The sequence below is a fragment of the Melanostigma gelatinosum genome, assembly GCF_949748355.1.
Source record: "Melanostigma gelatinosum genome assembly, chromosome: 22".
NCBI classification, from domain to species: domain Eukaryota; kingdom Metazoa; phylum Chordata; class Actinopteri; order Perciformes; family Zoarcidae; genus Melanostigma; species Melanostigma gelatinosum.
Genome location: NC_136655.1, coordinates 9,922,633 through 9,940,163, shown reverse-complemented (window position 1 = coordinate 9,940,163; position 17,531 = coordinate 9,922,633). Strand labels below are relative to the sequence as shown.

The following is a 17,531-nucleotide window of genomic DNA, read 5'->3' as shown; positions in this document are numbered from 1 at the left end:
GAACTTATTTCACATGCTTTTCTTCCATCCTTTTCCACAATCTGTCCAACCGATGGGGAAGCGAGGAAAGTCCTATAATAAGAAAAGGGGCTTTTCTGAGGAAATGGAATTGAATAAGCTGTCTGGTCGCTCAGCCCTCTATTGAACCAATGCCCAGGGCTCTCTTGGTCTATCTGTCTGTTGAAACCTTCAAAATTGGACCTCGCATCCAAGCAGCTGTTGTGTTGTTTCAAGGACTTGGCCAAATCGACAATGAAAAAACAAACATTTGTGAAACATGCTTTACAACAGGTGAAAATACGCCTGGCTGAGCTGGCGTTGTGGATCTTGCTGCCTCTGAGTGGTTGGTGTGTTTTTGCTGGTGTTAACAATATACTACAGTATTTTGGACCACAACTGTAGGTGGGAAATGGCGGCTACCTTCAGACAAGGTCTGCCATTTACCTCCCCAAGCAAAGCCATCAGGGCCACAACAAGCCACCAAATGTGTTTTGATCTACTTAATCAGATGGCCAGATGACAACGACTTTACCTTATCAGCTTTGCGAGTGTGTGTGTGTGTGTGTGTGCTCGAGTATGTGCTTGTGGGACTTATTGGATTTTCCCCAGGACTCAGATAAGCCTATACCTGGAGTGAAAATGCTTCCATTGCAGATTGTCGTTCAGATTCAGCAGTAAATTGATGCTTCCAACCACTTGCTCAAAGCATACAAGGTAAAGCTCACCTTACAATTAAAGCTGCAAGCAGCATTGATCGGGCCCTCGCAACTTCACGCACATCGAGGGTACTGGCATCTCTCTGGTTCGACGTGGCCATGCATTTCAGTGACCATCATACACTGCGTGCACGAATCAGATGATATTTCCTGCGTCGAGCAGCAGAGTAGCAAGATCATGTTGCCAGGTCTTAAGCCTCAAATGTTTTGAGTGTACCTCCGATACGATCATAAACGTAAGCCTTTAAAGCTCATTAAGAAAATTAATGTGTGTGAATGTGTGCTTCAGTGTTTGTAACATGACAGACTGTCAGTTTACTGGGATGGGGTTCAACTCCCTGCAGTGTCCTGCTGATTGCATTTGGACTTGCATGAAAGTTAACAGAACAGTAGTGCCATTTGCTTTTACTTGAACACTTTAATTGAATCATTTTAAGCTCTTCTGTAACTTTGTAGTGTGAAGCATTCATTGTAACATTTAACCTGATTCGCATGAAGACAACACACTGTTATCTAACTTTTGCTCTCCAAGCATCTTAGTTTGCTGATATTTAGATCAGAGAAGTCATTTTCTCATGGTGTGCCCACAAACCCACAAACCCTTTTAATAATCCTGCTTAAATTTCGAAAACTTTGCAGTTTCCCAAGCACCTCCTTTTTGCGACGAAACACCAAAAAATAAATAATAAGAAACATCAGAATAACAATAGGTCCTCCGCTCCGACTACGTCGGTGCTCGGGCCCTAATAACCTTTAGGCCACTTCTTACTGCAGTAGACCCAGTGCCAGCAGCGCCAGTCGAAGGTGGATGGCTTTGAAAAATTTGAATTGATCCCGTTGTGTAAATGGATGACTGCCTGGCGAACAAATTTGAAAATATTTATTTAAAGAGGAACTGTGACCCAGTGACTTTCTGCTGAGAGTGCGATTAGGTTTGAAGTTGAGATGAAAAGGCAGAGCAGAGTTGCATACAGGTGTTTTTGACTGACCTTCCCTACTCTCTCTTTTTTTCTTTTCTTTACCGTCTTTGATGCGCTAGGGTCATCCATTTTTATTCACAGTCAAAACAACTGCAGGGCAAGTTGGTCTTCCCTGAAAGAGGTCACAGACGCTCTAATATTCAGCCTCTGCCATCACCCTTATACCACCTCAGCAGAAGCTGTGGTGATGAGTCACATGCTGAACATCTCTCTTCACACACTGTGCTATACAGTGTGTTCCAGGAAAATGGAGGGGCAAAGGTTACACGCGTGGTTGTGGTCTCTCTCTCTCTCTCTCTCTCTGGAGGTTAATGGATTGAGATTGAAAAATATGAGCCAGTAAGACAAATGTGTGCATGATTGGAGAGGTAATTACAAAGACAAGCGTATAGCCTAGCTGTCATATTAAGCTGTCTGATAAAGGGCTAAACCCCTCTCAAAACAACAAAATGAGGGGAATGAGTATTGGATTCAGCCAGTGACTAACAGGCTGTAATTAGGAGCTGGGTGCTCTAATTTAAGCACCCTGCCTCTATCAACCAGCAGTTGTTGTTATTTCCTGAACAGAGCTGGATTTTTGATAAATAATATGAATTTTAGTGATTGCCAAGTGGAGTTGATGCCAAATGATACTGTGGCATGTATACAGGTATGTATACAAGTTTGTTTGTTTGGAGCATTCACACAATCGGTACCGTTATGGCGAGACAGAAAGGCCCTGATCCCTGTGGGAAAACGGAATGCAAAACTATTTTTGGGGGAAAATTCAGTTCATATATTCAGTCAATATAAAGCTATATCCAGCACACAGTCAGCATAAAGAAAGGAAACAGGGGGAAACAGCTAGAATGGCTTTGACCAAAGCTACCATCTCCTCTAAAGCTCAAAAATGAACACTTCATGTCTAATATTGTTGAATCTGTACAAAACAAAAATGTAAAAAACCACGAGGTGTCATTTTACAACGGACTATTTCTTGCCAGCGTCAGCGACTTCCTTGAGTTTCATCGTGAGGTTGCCAACCAGCGGAGACTTTAGGAGACTGGTTGGTATTGATGGAGGCTAGCTGTTTCCCCTCGCTTCCAGTCTTTGTGTCAAGCTAAGCTAACCGGCTGCACCAGCGGCACCTTTATATTCACAATACTATCGAACCGTATGTTTTGTATATAGCATGTGCAGAATAAATGCTGAATATGCACATCTAAACATCACGTGCACAAACAAACTACAGTACGCACCTTTCTTGGTTAAAAATTCTAACTGCCAGATAGTTGAGGATGTGGAACACGCGAGAGCCACTTCACCTCTAGATATATGGAGGCCTGTGTACGGCAAGTGACGAGGAAAGGAAGAGAAAGGCACACCGCTAAATTTCAAAGAGAACTCTTTCAGGTTTGTGAAAAATCACCCGTGCTAAGCTTTTGATGTCGTGTTTCCATCAACACAGACCCGACATCATTCCCTATCCTAGCTCACCCCCCCCCCCCCCCCGACAGGCTTAACACCGTGCAGCCTCACCACATTGCTCCAGGCCATGTCATCTATGAATTATTTAAAAACAGCAGTATTGCACATGAAATGCATATTCAGATATCTTCCATTATCTGCTGTCAGCTCTCTCTCTCTCTCGCTCCCTGCTATCTGTTATGATGGTAACGATCTGTATTCCTGTGGCATGAGGTTGGTCAGGGCTGGTGCCCGCTGATGCAACGTGTCAGGCATGCTGAGTGAGGTTACACTGGGCTGCTCTGTTTTTCCTTCACTCCCACACTGGTAAACTGGCAGGTGATTTCTCTCTCTTTTTTTCACTACACATTGCTTAGACTTTGCATGAACCAGTTCCCACTATTCTCAATATAACATGGTTTTTTTTCCCCACTACCCAGTAAACATTTTGAAATGCAACTTTTTACAGATGTTCTAACTGGTTTGGCTGTTTGATATTTTACATCGCATGCTTCAACCCGATAAACGTTTAAAGCAAGGCCCAGCTCAGCAGTGAGCACAGTTCACTGACTCAATAAATGATGGATACAAAAAAGAAGCATCTCTTGGAATTTCACTTGCTCTATTGCAGTGAGAGCAGCGTGTCCTTTGAATTTCAAACAGAATGGCTCCCCCTAGTGGCAAAGAGTGGCAAATAGGTTAAATATTACAAGCACCTTTCACTGTGAGTGTGTTTGTGGACATCATTAAAAACCTTTTGCCAGCTTTTCTTTTTTTTTTCAACTCACAGCTCTCTGAGTTTGCTATATTGCTCAAACCCTACAGTTAACAAATTAGATTTGGGGGCCACTTTTGAACCCCTTTAAAAATCAAGGAATGTCTCTTTAAACATTATTTAGCACATATTCTACCATTTGACCTCACACTATTTGTCATAGTGTCCACTTAACACACCCCAGCTTCACACAAAATAAATTATTCAAGCTAACAGAGCAGCAGTCCAGTCCGCATGCCCAGTTCCCTCAGGGCTACATACAGCCTCTTCTAGAATGGAGTACAGTCTTGCAGTGGGCCATCTTGAGGATAAAAAAATGTTTGCCACCTCAAATATTCACGAGAGCACACCGCTCCATGCACAAAGGGAAGTACAAAGAAAGGTCACATCATTGTTCTATTGCTATATTGTCAATGTCTTTCATGTCACAGTTAGTCTGGATGATTGTCTGCAATGTGAATACAAATGTACTTGTTGTGCATCCCTTTCATCTTTGCAATTACTGAGCAGTGGTTTTCAAAAAGTTTTCAAAACTTTTGGCTCCACTGTTTTATGGAACTCCACATCTTTCTTTCTGTACTTCACCCCACGATGAAGGATTATGTGGCGCTGCCTGTGCTTGGATTTCAAGTCATACATCATGTTGTCATGGCCACTGCTGAAGTGATTAAGCAGATACAATTTACTCTCGCTATTTTCGTACATGGTAATATGTTGATCGTGTGGAACTTTCTTGTTGTCTTGGCAGGATGGAGAGGGATATCTTCCTTTGGCAGGATATATTTGGTTAAGTAAAGATTGAAACAAATTGCTGAATGTGTTTTAGAGTCCACCCGCCCACGTTTTAGGAGTGCTTGTGCATCAAGGCATGTTGCTTCTCCAAAGAAAATACGATCTAAACTGACAACTACGCGATAAAAAACTAAAAAAATCAATCAATCATGTGTTCTGTTTCAGCTCCCGATAGCCACCAGGTGCATGGAATATGAAAGTCAGCTTTGAATTCTGCAGGCCTGTATATTCTGATGTTTGTCAGGTCTGAGCTGGCAAGTATACGCTGCTGACAGTTGGGCCGTGGGAATGGCAGCATGGAGGCTGCATCTGTGAGATTTTCCTCTTGTGTGAAAAGGAATGAACTATTTCTGTTCTGTCAAGCAAAATGCGGAGTGACGGAAAGAACAAAAGCCAGAAAAGATAATTAACTGGAATGATTCAATCTCAGCTCGTCGTCAGGCCAAGATTTGATAAACGCTCACTTGGACTTTAGGCAGCAGGACAATTTAGTGGAAACTGTGCTTATCAGATGCTGTCCCGTATTCGCTGTAGAGAGATGAAACTAAAAAACACAAGATTAAACAAGCTGTACCAAGTTCGCTTCATGGACAAAGCAGTGTATGTGTGTGAAAGAAGAGCTTATGTTGTACATCTGTGTACAGAAGATAAAGTACATTTACATACGTACCTAGTGATGGAGAGAATAATGGGGAGACCTTAAAAAACAGTGTCTCACGAACAACTTCAAAACAATTCCAAAAACCAGGAAACTCCAACATGACAGCTGGAGTACAGATATTGGACTTGTGCCTGTCTTTTGCTGTCCAGGAAGCTTATGTGTTACTGATACTCATTGTCCCACATAGTTGAGGAAATGTCCCAACTTCCCATTTGGCTAGATTACAAAATTAAAATGCACCAGCGATTATTATCAATGCCACTGAATGGCCTTATTATCAGTGACACAATAATGAATCTATCTTCTTCAGGTATGTGTATCAGTTCCCGCAGAACAAGACACAAGTAACTCTTCAGATATTTGGCCAAATGAATATTTCAATAACTTTGCTTGGAATTAAATTGAAGATTAAAATGATCTCGAAACTTTATAACTCAGTTCATGAGCTAAAAGGAATTGATACAATGCATTCATCCTTGAGATGTCTACTGCAATTGTCACTAATTGCGGTATGTGTGTGAAACTGTGGTCAACTGGAATTGATTCTCTCTTGCAATTTTACTCTTTGTACCTCTGCAAATAAAGCAACAAGACTGAAGCAGTGCTGGGTTGAACCTCTTTTATATCGCTTTCTTCTGAAAGAAAGAAATATGAAACACCCTTGCACTGGTGAACAAATGTTAATGGTTGCATTTACCTTCATTCACACTCCGCAAAAAGAAGACAACTTTAAGCAGACTTTTGGACAGTTCCAATCAATTGCTCTCCTCTGAAAGGCATAGACATCATCCATCCTCATCCCAAATCCATCACATTACGGGCAATGATCACAGAGCGTGAACCATGAAGCTTTGGATTGTATTATATTGGACACTGTGTCCATATCCGGTGTACTGCTAATTTATATCATTTGTATATACAGATTTAGATGTTGCTAGTAGAACTTTGCAAAGGCACCTAAGAACAGAAAGACTGAACAACATTTAAATATCCATATTTATGACAACACCATTAAGAAATTGACATAAAAATGGGCCATAAATGCATCTCTGACAGTCATAATAATTCAGTTGCTGTTATTTTGTTATGCGTTTCTGTTGTGTTGTCTACTTTAGCACATACAACATACAAGAAGATTGTACATATTCTCCAAGGCGAATAAATCCATGGTCTGCATTGTTTCTCAAAGGACTGCATTCACATGAGGTTATAATCACAGTTTTTAATGCAATTTATAATATGAGCATATCTGCAGCAGAGGGCTATTGGTTGCATCACAGTCCTCTAATCACAGCATCCATTAGATTCATAAAATGACAGCATCAACTGCGTCACAAAGCCCTGTCATCACAGTGTTCGTTGCATAAAGTAAATGAATACAATGACAGCATCAACTGCGTCACAAAGCCCTGTCATCACAGTGTTCGTTGCATAAAGTAAATGAATACAATGACAGCATCAACTGCGTCACAAAGCCCTGTCATCACAGTGTTCGTTGCATAAAGTAAATGAATACAATGACAGCATCAACTGCGTCACAAAGCCCTGTCATCACAGTGTTCGTTGCATAAAGTAAATGAATACAATGAAAGCATCAACTGCGTCACAAAGCCCTGTCATCACAGTGTTCGTTGCATAAAGTAAATGAATACAATGAAAGCATCAACTGCGTCACAAAGCCCTGTCATCACAGTGTTCGTTGCATAAAGTAAATGAATACAATGAAAGCATCAACTGCGTCACAAAGCCCTGTCATCACAGTGTTCGTTGCATAAAGTAAATTAATACAATGAAAGCATCAACTGTTCCAGAACAGTATGAATGTATTATGATAGAAGTATGTAGTCCAAGAGGAGATATAAAGTTTGTGAACTTCTATAATCCTTGTAAAAAGCTATCGATGGAAATGTTTCACGAGATATCAGGAAATATTGGAAAAAGAGAAATTTGGTGTGGAGATTTTAATGCTCACAATACATTATGGGGAAGTGAGGTCACTGATCCCAACGGAGGGGTAGTTGAAGAATTTATAGAGGAGATCATTAATTTGTCATAATGATGGAAGCAGTACCAGGATTACTCGAAACTCAGTATCCTGCTTACATCTTACATTAGTCTCAGGAAATACGAGTAATTTGTGTGAATGGAATACAATGAATGAATCTAATATGGGGAGTGATCACTATCCTATATGGTGCTCATTAAATTGTGATATCTTTACTCAGAAGGGTAATATAATAGAAAGATGCTGTTTTCCTAAAGCTAACTGGGGAAAATTTAAAGAATGTTGTAGGAAGTCATGGGAAGAAATATCTGTTGAGAATAATGTGGACAGCTGTTCGAGAGCAGTGACCGCTATGATTATTGGTGCTGCATCAATATGCATTCCTAAGAGTAAGGTGAATGGGAAAAAGAAAATGGTTCCATGGTGGAATGAGGAATGCAAAAATGCCATTAAAGAAAGAAATCGTGCCTATAAATTAAGAAGTCTTTTGACCCAAGATAATCTGATCGATTATCAAAGAAAGAGAGCGGTCGTACGGAAAGTTATTAAGTCATCAAAGAGGAATGCATGGAGGCAATTCTGTTCAGCTATTGGAAGAGAAATAGAGTTACGTGATGTTTGGGCGATGATCAAAAAGATGAGTGGGAAAAGAAAGTCAATTAAAATCCCAGTTTTGATAGACGGAGAATATCGGGCAATTACAAATGAGGAGAAAGCTGCGTGATTGGGGAAGAAGTTTGCAAATGTTCATCGCGGAAGTCATTTACACGAGAGGCATAGACAGAGAAAAGAAGACATTTTAGCAGCACATACAGAAGTTAGAAAGAAAAGGGGCAATGAAGGAACACCCCTTGATATGGAGTTTTCAATACAGGAGCTGAAAACAGCGTTGGAGGGAAGTGGGTATACTGCTCCAGGTCAAGACCAACTGTGCTACGCTATATTTCGACAAAGAAGAAGCCTTGGAAATTATTTGTAAATTGTTTAATGTGATTTGGAGGGAAGGTGTAATGCCAAGCAGCTGGAAGAGTGCTTTGATTCTACCTTTTGGTAAACCTGGTAAAGACCTAGCGAATGCTGGCAATTATAGACCAATAGCACTGGCATCTCATTTGTGCAAGTGGATGGAAAAGATCATCACGAGCAGATTCACTTATTTTATAGAGCAAAGTGGCTTGCTAAATAAATCGCAGAATGGCTTTCGTAAAGGTAGATCGACACTTGACGCATTGATAAAAGTTAGCAACGAGGCAGAGAAAGCAATAAGTATGAAGGAGATTATGGCTATAGTCTATTTTGATATTGAGAAAGCATATGACTCCATGTGGAGAGAGGGCCTATTGATTAAAATGCATAAAATAGGTATTAGTGGAAGGATGTATAACTGGATATTGGATTTTTTGTCTGGTCGATCATTCAAGGTAAAAGTTGGAGCTGCCGTGTCTGAAGAATTTACTATAGTAAATGGGATCCCCCAAGGTAGTGTTATTAGCCCTATATTATTTAATATTATGATAAATGACGTCTTTATGGACATTGACAGAGATATTGGCTCCTTGCTATATGCCGATGATGGAGCAATTTGGAAAAGGGGAAGAAATATTAGCCATGTGATCAGTAAAATTCAAAAGGCTATTATCAATGTTGAAAAGTGGTCGTATGACTGGGGGTGTAAGATGTCTGTTGATAAGTCTTGCTCCATGCTATTTACCAGAAAGAGAAATATAAGCAATACTCATCTGAAATTATATGGCCAAAGTATGGAGAGGGTGACAGAGTTTAAATATTTAGGCTTATGGTTTGATGAAAAATGTTTGTGGAGAACTCATATTAAGCATATTGAAACTAAATGTAAAAAGGTGCTCAATGTTATGAGAGCAGTTTCTGGACATCAATGGGGAGCAGATAAACGGTCACTAATGGACATTTATAGGGCTATTATACGAGCATGTATAGATTATGGATGTATGGTTTATGGAACAGCTGCCAAGAGTACATTACTAGCATTAGATAGAATTCAGTTCAGAGCTCTAAGACTTAGTATAGGTGCAATTAAATCTACCCCAAACAACGCACTTCTGGCAGAAGCTGACGAACTGCCATTAAGCCTAAGACAAGCAAAACTAGCTCTGGCATATTGGGTGAAGTTAAAGGGATCTGCAGAGGAACTTCCCGTAACAAATGTGCTGTATGAATGCTGGGAATACACCCAAAGTAAAGGCAAAGGGTTTGGTTGGACAATCAGTGCAACAGCCAAAGAATACGGGTTAACTGGGTTAGAGTATGGGCCCAATGTAATATGGGGAAATGTTCCTCCGTGGATACTACCAGTGCACAATGTGGATTTAACACTCATAGAAGAGAGGAAAAAATGGATGGAAAGAAAATTGTATGACATTGGACATCAGACTCAAGTATACATCAATAATAATTATTATAACTATATGCAGATTTATACAGATGGATCTAAAGATAACGGGAATGGACACGTGGGATCAGGGGTATTCATACCAGAATTTAGTGTGACAATATGCAAACAAATTAATGACAGATTGTCTGTCTTTACAGCTGAAATTATTGCAACAATCTTGGGACTGCAATGGGTAGAAGAGGTCAGGCCTGAGAGAGTGGTCATCTGTTCAGATTCTGCTGCAGCTTTAAACAGCCTGAAGACAAAACAAACAATTAGAGAGGATTTAGTGATGGAAATATCTCTGATAATGTTGAGACTTCAAAGACTGGGAATTAATGTTCAATTTTGCTGGGTTCCTGCTCATGTAGGTGTGGAGGGCAATGAGAGAGCAGATATGATTGCAAAGAGAGCACTGATACTAAAAGAAGAGGAGATATTGAAAATACCTTTTGGAAAGGGGGAAGCTAAAGCATGAATAAGAGAGGCAGGACGGGAGTTATGGCAGAAGAAGTGGGACAACGATAACAAAGGAAGACATTATTATAACATTCAGAAATCCATAAATGTGAAGACATACAAAGGGAAGTATAGAAGAGAGGAGGTCATACTATCAAGGTTAAGGTTCGGACATACAGGACTTAACTCAATGCTGTATTTGATGGCAAAAATGGACTCAGATAAGTGCACTATTTGTAATGTTACGGAAGATGTGGAGCATGTTATCCTGAAATGTCAAAGATACAATTCAGACAGGAACATCTTGAAGCAAAAAATATGTCAGTTGGGACGGAAGTGGAGTTTGGAGGGAGTTCTGGCAGTGGACGGAGAATGGCGGGAGTGCTGCAGAGCACTGTTGCGATTTCTTAAAGAAACCGGATTAGACCGTAGGATTTAGTTGGAAACAGTGAAGAAAAGGTTACCCTGAAACTGCACACTCCGGTACAGTAGGTGGCGGTATGCACCTATACAAGTTGGTTGCGACCCGCCAATCAAATTTAAAGAAGAAGAAGAAGTTCTGAGACTTGTCGTGCACACAGGCGGAGAGCACGAGCAGACAGGCGGAGAGGACGAGCAAACGAGCAGGAAAAGCAGATATCATATTTTACACATATTACTGGGTACATTCCACAGTTCAAAAACACAAATATTGACAATTTATATCATTTATTATTATTTCTTTTCTTGTGTGGCTCAAGGTGGGGCCAGGCCCCATGGCCCTCTATTGGCCAGCCGCCACTGTAAACCTGTTATGACCATAATCAGATACACACCTCACTTTAATAAGGAAATACACTTTGTGCCCTACATCACGCGCGAACACACGCGACGCATGCTGCTGTTCCCGGATTGGTCGGAGATGCCGGGAAACCTGCTCGTGACATGTCAGCCGGTATAAATACTCGGAGCCGCCCTCTTCTTACGCAACCCTGGTTTATGAGGGAAAATGTATCGTCTCGGTCAACAGTTTATTTCCCAGATCGCCTTCAATTCCTTTTTATCCGCTGTGCCACGGGAATATTTTCATTTTACGAGACAATATAGTAAAATCTGTTCGTGTATTGGGTGATTTTTTATCAAAACTACACGTTTATCTGCATAAAATGCCGAGGACCAAGAAGAAGAATAGCAGGGGTAAGTAAGCGAGCGGCCGCATTGCATTGGCCCTGCTCATTTGCTAAAGGTAGTTGTAGTTCTTTTCGTGTTTTCAGCCCATTGTGTAGAGTTGAACGGGTTATAGTCAGGACTACAAACGTCAGAGGCTGGCCTACGTCAAAATACAAAGCTAACTAGACATGCTCACACAAAGCATCCCTTTTGCAAATATGTGCTATCATACGACAATATCCTTCATGTTCATTGGCACACTAGTTTAATGATGATCATAAATTATTAACGTTATAGCGTACGCTACAAGCTAACGTCTGCTAGCGCTAGCTAATGTCAACTTCCCACTAGCAAGGTAAAGGTAATTTATATAATCCACATACTTATGTGACGACGTGACATAGTTTGGTCTGACTATTGCCTCGGTGGACCATTAAATAACCTATTGTGGGTCTAATAATTGAATATATATGTATATGTGTTAGCTAAACGTTAGCTCGAACTCTGTAAAGTAAGGCCGGCTTGTCTAAAGATTGACCTCAAATAATCTTTAGCCGAATTTGTGACGTTAACTTAGCATGTTTAATGCCGGATAACCGCTAGCCTGTTTGTTATTATCGTTTAGCGACACAAGGTGGACATTTTGGACTCGAGAGAGCGGGCTGGTAAAGAGGCGGCGCCCGGTTCCCAGAAATCAGCTATCGTGTGGGGAGAGTCCACGTAAACACTCATAAATAGCCTCTGTTAAAATGGCGGTTAAAATGGCCTTTTAAAATCAGCCGACAGTGCTTCCTATGAGTCTGTCATCACTGGAGGTATTGGAGTACTTTAATTCATGGTCGTGACTACTTTAGGACATGTTATTACAGTGATGCGCTTCACCAGCATGTCTCCCAGAGGTAAATTCAGGTCAGACCAGAGTAGACAGAGAACAGTAGCTTTGCTCCTGAGAGCGTTTCCTGTAGCAGATTGTCAGAGAATTCAGCCATGTTGACCCATGACCCTCCAACCTGAACATAGTGTTCGTTTACCTTGGCAACATGGTGCATTCTCCTACGAGATAATGAACCGTACAGCAGGGTAAGGCGCGCAAAGGACATGACTATAGATTAGATAACTGCAGCATTTGCCACAGTAACTGTGTGGTTACATAACGGGCTTAACCGGACCAGCTGCACTGTACGAACACACTTTATTTTGATTAGGCAAAAATATATTTTCTGTGCTTATGGGTCTCTTTTTTTGTTTACAGGGGGGCAACATGGAAATGTGCATCCTTTCAGTGATGAGGATGCCTCCATTGAGACACTCAGTCACTGCAGCAGCTTCAGTGACACCGCCAGTGTTGCGGATGAAGGTATGTTTGTGTATGTATTGTATATTATCAGGCAACGTATTGAGTAAAACGGCTGTTTTTTTGTTTTTAGGACCTCCGAAAAGTGCACTTCATCCAATGTTTTGTGACCAGTAACACGTACCAATACTGTGAAGCATATCAGGCAAGTGTCTACATCTTGTGGCATTTCCAGGTGGAGAGGCCAGTGAGGACACAGCCCAGGAGGACCTCCAGTACAAGCTGAAGGGGTTCATAGACAGCACTGTTGATAAGAGGTAATCAAATACTAACTGCTTTTCAACAGTTCTGCGTACCAAGAATAGATAACATGTGCTACACGCACATGTTATCTATTCTTGGTACGCAGGCTGCAACATGTCTGTGCAGAGTGTGTGTGTGTGTGTGTGTGTGTGTGTGTGTGTGTGTGTTAGGCCCTTTTTGTTAGTTTATTTCATATAGACTTAACTGTTGTATTTACTTAGACTAACCTATTAGAAACTTTTGCTTTTAAAATTGATCTACTTTCTTTCAATCACTTTAACGCCAAGCTATTGGCTAAAGCAGAGGGTGTTTAGCACATGCACTTAACAGTGCATCGTCAGTATTTCTTCATACGGAAGGAGACAGATAATGATCTGCGTTATTGCAATAATGAATGTTAGCATCCCTTTCCTCAGTGCTAAGACCAGACAAGGCGCACTGGATGGGCTTAAGACGGCAATGGCCACACGGATCCTGTACGAGTTCATCTCGGAGAGAAGGATGACCATCACAGACAGCATTGAACGCTGCCTCAAGAAAGGTACCGGAATAACTAATGAGTGGCTCTCGAAGTGGTGAAATACTGAGTTTAAATCAGGACATGAAAGTAATTTTACTATAATAGGATTTGTTCCAAATCTACCGGATGATGTGGTAAAGTAGACGGGAAACGTTAATGCACACCCTTCTCGCTGTCAGGCAAAGGAGAGGAGCAGCGAGCGGCAGCTTCTTTAGCCTGCCTGCTGTGTATCCAGCTGGGCTCGGGCATCGAGAGCGAGGAGGTGTTCAAGACCCTGAAACCCATCTTCAAAAACATCCTGGCAGATGGATCAGCCAACATACAAGCCAGACAGGCTGTGAGTACCTGATGTGGTCGTCTGTTTGCTTTTCTTCTCTGAAACGTGTTTACACTGTGGAAAGTTAACAGAACCAATCTCTCTGTTTACCCGACAGGTTGCGACAAGTCTGGGCCTCTGTACTTTAGTTGCAGAAGATGACATTTTGGTGAGTTCTTGATCTCTTTTGGTATCTTTTCTGTGGTTTTACACCTCTTGTTTGTTTCATTGGTGATGGTATCAGCACTGGCAGCTGAACTCATGTTTAATATGATCTCTGCTGCTTTGTTTCTCTAGGACGTGCATGCCACCATGGAGTGCTTTGAGAACCTGTTCACCCGGTCCTATGCGAGGATGGACGGTACCTGTCCTCTGATCAATCCCCAGATGAGCCAGCTCCACACCAACGCCCTGCTGTCCTGGGCTCTGCTGCTCACCATCTGCACCGCCAACCAGCTCAAAGACATCCTGCGCACGTAAGACCCACTGCTGTCGACCCACGAAGTCTCAGTTACATTTGTGAGCTTAACCACACATTATTCTGTTTTACTGATGCAGACACCTGCCTAAACTGCCGAGATTGCTGGAAAGTGAGGACGTCAACATGAGAATTGCTGCAGGGGAGACGATTGCCCTGCTCTTTGAGTTGGCCAGAGACATGGACTCAGTGAGTTCATAGTCATTCATGTAGTACAGTCAAGTATTGGGACTAAATAACTGTTGTTGGATGCAACAGGGACTGTAGTTTGGTCTTTGTTGTTGCCTTACATTTTCTCTTCATCCGGACATCTGTCTAGTGTGACACCTTGCTTTTTTTTCATTGGCCATGAATGCAGCATTTCTTTCTCTGGCCCTTTTTTTTTTTTTTTTAGGAGTTTGAGTTTGATGACTGGGAGCAACTTTGTGACAAACTGAACGCGTTGGCCACGGACTGTAACAAGCACCGAGCCAAGACCGACAAGAGGAAGCAGCGGTCGGTGTTCAGAGACGTACTCAAGGCTGTTGAGGTGGGTGTTTGCTGGGTTTTAATTGACTTTTGAGATGAGTCTTTCTCCTCTTATCCTGGGTGCCTTAGATTTAACAAGCCAGCGATTCTGTGTCTTTAGTTGGGACAAAGAAAGAGGGCTTATGAGGACTGCGGCTATCGATTTTAAGAATCTGTTTCTGGCATTGTCTCACCTCCATCTACATTGTTCTAGGAGGGTGACTTCCAGTCTGAGACCATTCGCTTCGGGACAGAGCGCATGACCATCGACAGCTGGGTCCGAAAGAGGACGTATGATGCCTTCAGAGAGTTTGTGGGCTCTGGGATGAACTACCACTTACAGGTATGCGTTTTTTTTTTAAAATAAGTGGGGTATGGCGTTAAATATACGCGTCAATGAAAATTGAAATGCTCGCGAGTTGACATTTAAATTGCACTGCAGAATCCTGAGTGTGGGTGGGGTTGGATGCTATGTAACAGGAGCTCTTTTCTCCTGCCTTGACACAGCACTAAAAGACAATGAAGATCTGTGGGCCTGCCTGATGCAGGAAGACAACTCTTACAACTTGATTTAGGATATTGTTGCGGATTGCAGAAGGAGAAAAAAAAAAAAAGCCATTCCGTATAGCTGGTTGGAAAGTAGTCTGCACTGTGACCGGAAGCCAGTGCTTGTGGAAAAGTGCAACACTTCACAAGTGAAGATGAGATAATTTGACATTACAGAGCACGTAACAAAAATATGCCATCTAAAATTGGTAAACTAGTGTCTCGCAGATTTTGTATTACGCTTGTATTGTGTGGTGGCTGGTAGGAGTATTTTCTTTAAAGTTTTATTTCTTCACTTCTCTTCAGGCAAATGAATTCATCAGAGACGTGTTTGAACTGGGACCGCCTATGTTGGTTGATTCCGCCACAATGAAGGCCATGAAGATCTCTCGCTTTGAAAGGGTACGTGCACGTGCACGGGTTATTTCAACTCTCACGTTGTGGTGTTAAAAACAAAATCCCTTTTGTGTTTAGAAGTCTTGCGTCTCTCTTTTTGAAACCTTGCTGTGTGGAAATGTTCTCACATCAAACCTACTTGAAGCTTGTTTTTTCTACTTTTGAATGATTTATTTTTTTCCCGCCTCTCTGTTCCAGCATCTGCACAACTCTGCTGCGTTCAAGGCTCGGACCAAAGCCAGAAGCAAGTTCAGGGACAAGAGGGTGGATGTGGGAGAATTTTAACCCTTTTAAATTTTTTTTTATTTTGTTTTCATTCTAATTCCCTATTTATCAGGCTTTCCTGCTTTTTAGATGAGTTGTCATGACGTTGTGTCCATTGCTCCTCTCTTGAAGTCTGTCTTTTGAATATTAAACCCTCGCCCTCTGTAGTGGACACATTGTTTTTATCTTCTCCTTTAAAACCTACAGGAGGTGAGTGTTTGATAATCAAACAGTAGATTTTGTACAACTTAAATGTATCCACGCATCAACGGTGGTGTTGTACATATAGTGTATTTGTTTGCTGCTGTGTTTATATTCATAATGCGGCCGTTTTTAGTTTTTTTGAACTTAAGTTATATGTTTCTTGTCAGCATTTATCTTGCACCTTGTAGGTCTAGTTAGTTCATTCAGTGACCGATCGAACCCCTTCATGACTTTATTTTCCAGTTCACTACCTTGATAACCCACAGCGGGTTATTTCTGTAGAACCTGTGTGAATATTGTGGTGTCTTTTTAGTTTTGGGTATATAAGTTAACGGGGATGGTGAAATAAATGACAACTGTAAGAAATGGATCCCTCATTTTTGTTTGTTCCACAAGATGTACTTAACTGACACAGATTAGTTGTTCAAAAACATTATGGGGATATTACTCAAAGCATCATTCCGCTTTGTTACAAACACAACATGGCAGGAGGTTTTGGGGAAGTGACATGAAAAAGAATGTCACTGGAGAAGAGAGTTTTGAGAACCGAAAGTCTGCTTCTCTTTGAAATCTTTTTATTTGTTGCTACTTCCACATATCGGAGGAACCTGCAGCCGAGGGTACAGTGGTATTACAGTGAGCCTGACTGAGCAGTACTCCCCACCTCTATCTTCATTGTTCACAGTATATTTTCTCACTGGGGGTCCCACTTGAAAGCTTCTTTAATAAGGCCATGAAATAGTCCATAAATATGAGCATCTCATGACACAGGTTAATGTCACAAAGCTACAAATGGTCCCATCAATAGGTTTGACCTGTTACCCAGGAGTTTGGTGCACACACACAGGCATCCTGCAATCGATACTCTCAGTCAGCAGCATCGGACCTCAGGTGAAACATTGTTGCTTTCAGGAGGAAGCAGCAACGCTTTCTCTCAGAGGATGGTTGTTTACGGAGGACTTTAATGGGTCCTTTAGCCTTTTAAAAACTCCATTACATTTTTAAATACACTTTTATTAATCTTTAACTTTCATTATATTATATTTAACCTTTTAATTATGTCATTTAGAAGTTTTTATTTAGTTGAACCATTAACTGTACCACACAGCGATCAGCCTCGACTTCTAGCCCTCCCTCTTCATCAAACCCCATATCTGTGACTGCCTCAGCCAAACTGAAACTGAAACTGAAACTTTAAACTTTAAACTGAACAAAATTGCACTGGCAGTTACTGTTTACATGAAGAGTCCTTCGCCTCATGAAGATGTTTGGGATGAAATGATTTCCTTTGCTGCAGTCTTCGGAGTGAA

At 41.4% G+C, this 17,531-nt stretch overlaps 1 protein-coding gene across 1 annotated transcript; it reads left to right on the top strand.

The window, feature by feature from the left end:
* The first annotated feature begins 11,210 nt into the window (after nt 1-11,210).
* ifrd1 (interferon-related developmental regulator 1) lies at nt 11,211-16,581 on the top strand. Its single transcript, XM_079294773.1, has 12 exons — nt 11,211-11,420; nt 12,646-12,750; nt 12,923-13,004; nt 13,407-13,531; nt 13,690-13,847; nt 13,945-13,995; nt 14,124-14,302; nt 14,385-14,493; nt 14,699-14,833; nt 15,026-15,154; nt 15,664-15,759; nt 15,952-16,581. The coding sequence occupies exons 1-12, from the start codon at nt 11,390-11,392 to the stop codon at nt 16,036-16,038; spliced, it is 1,287 nt and encodes a 428-aa protein (XP_079150899.1). The 5' UTR covers nt 11,211-11,389; the 3' UTR covers nt 16,039-16,581.
* Nucleotides 16,582-17,531: the final 950 nt, after the last annotated feature.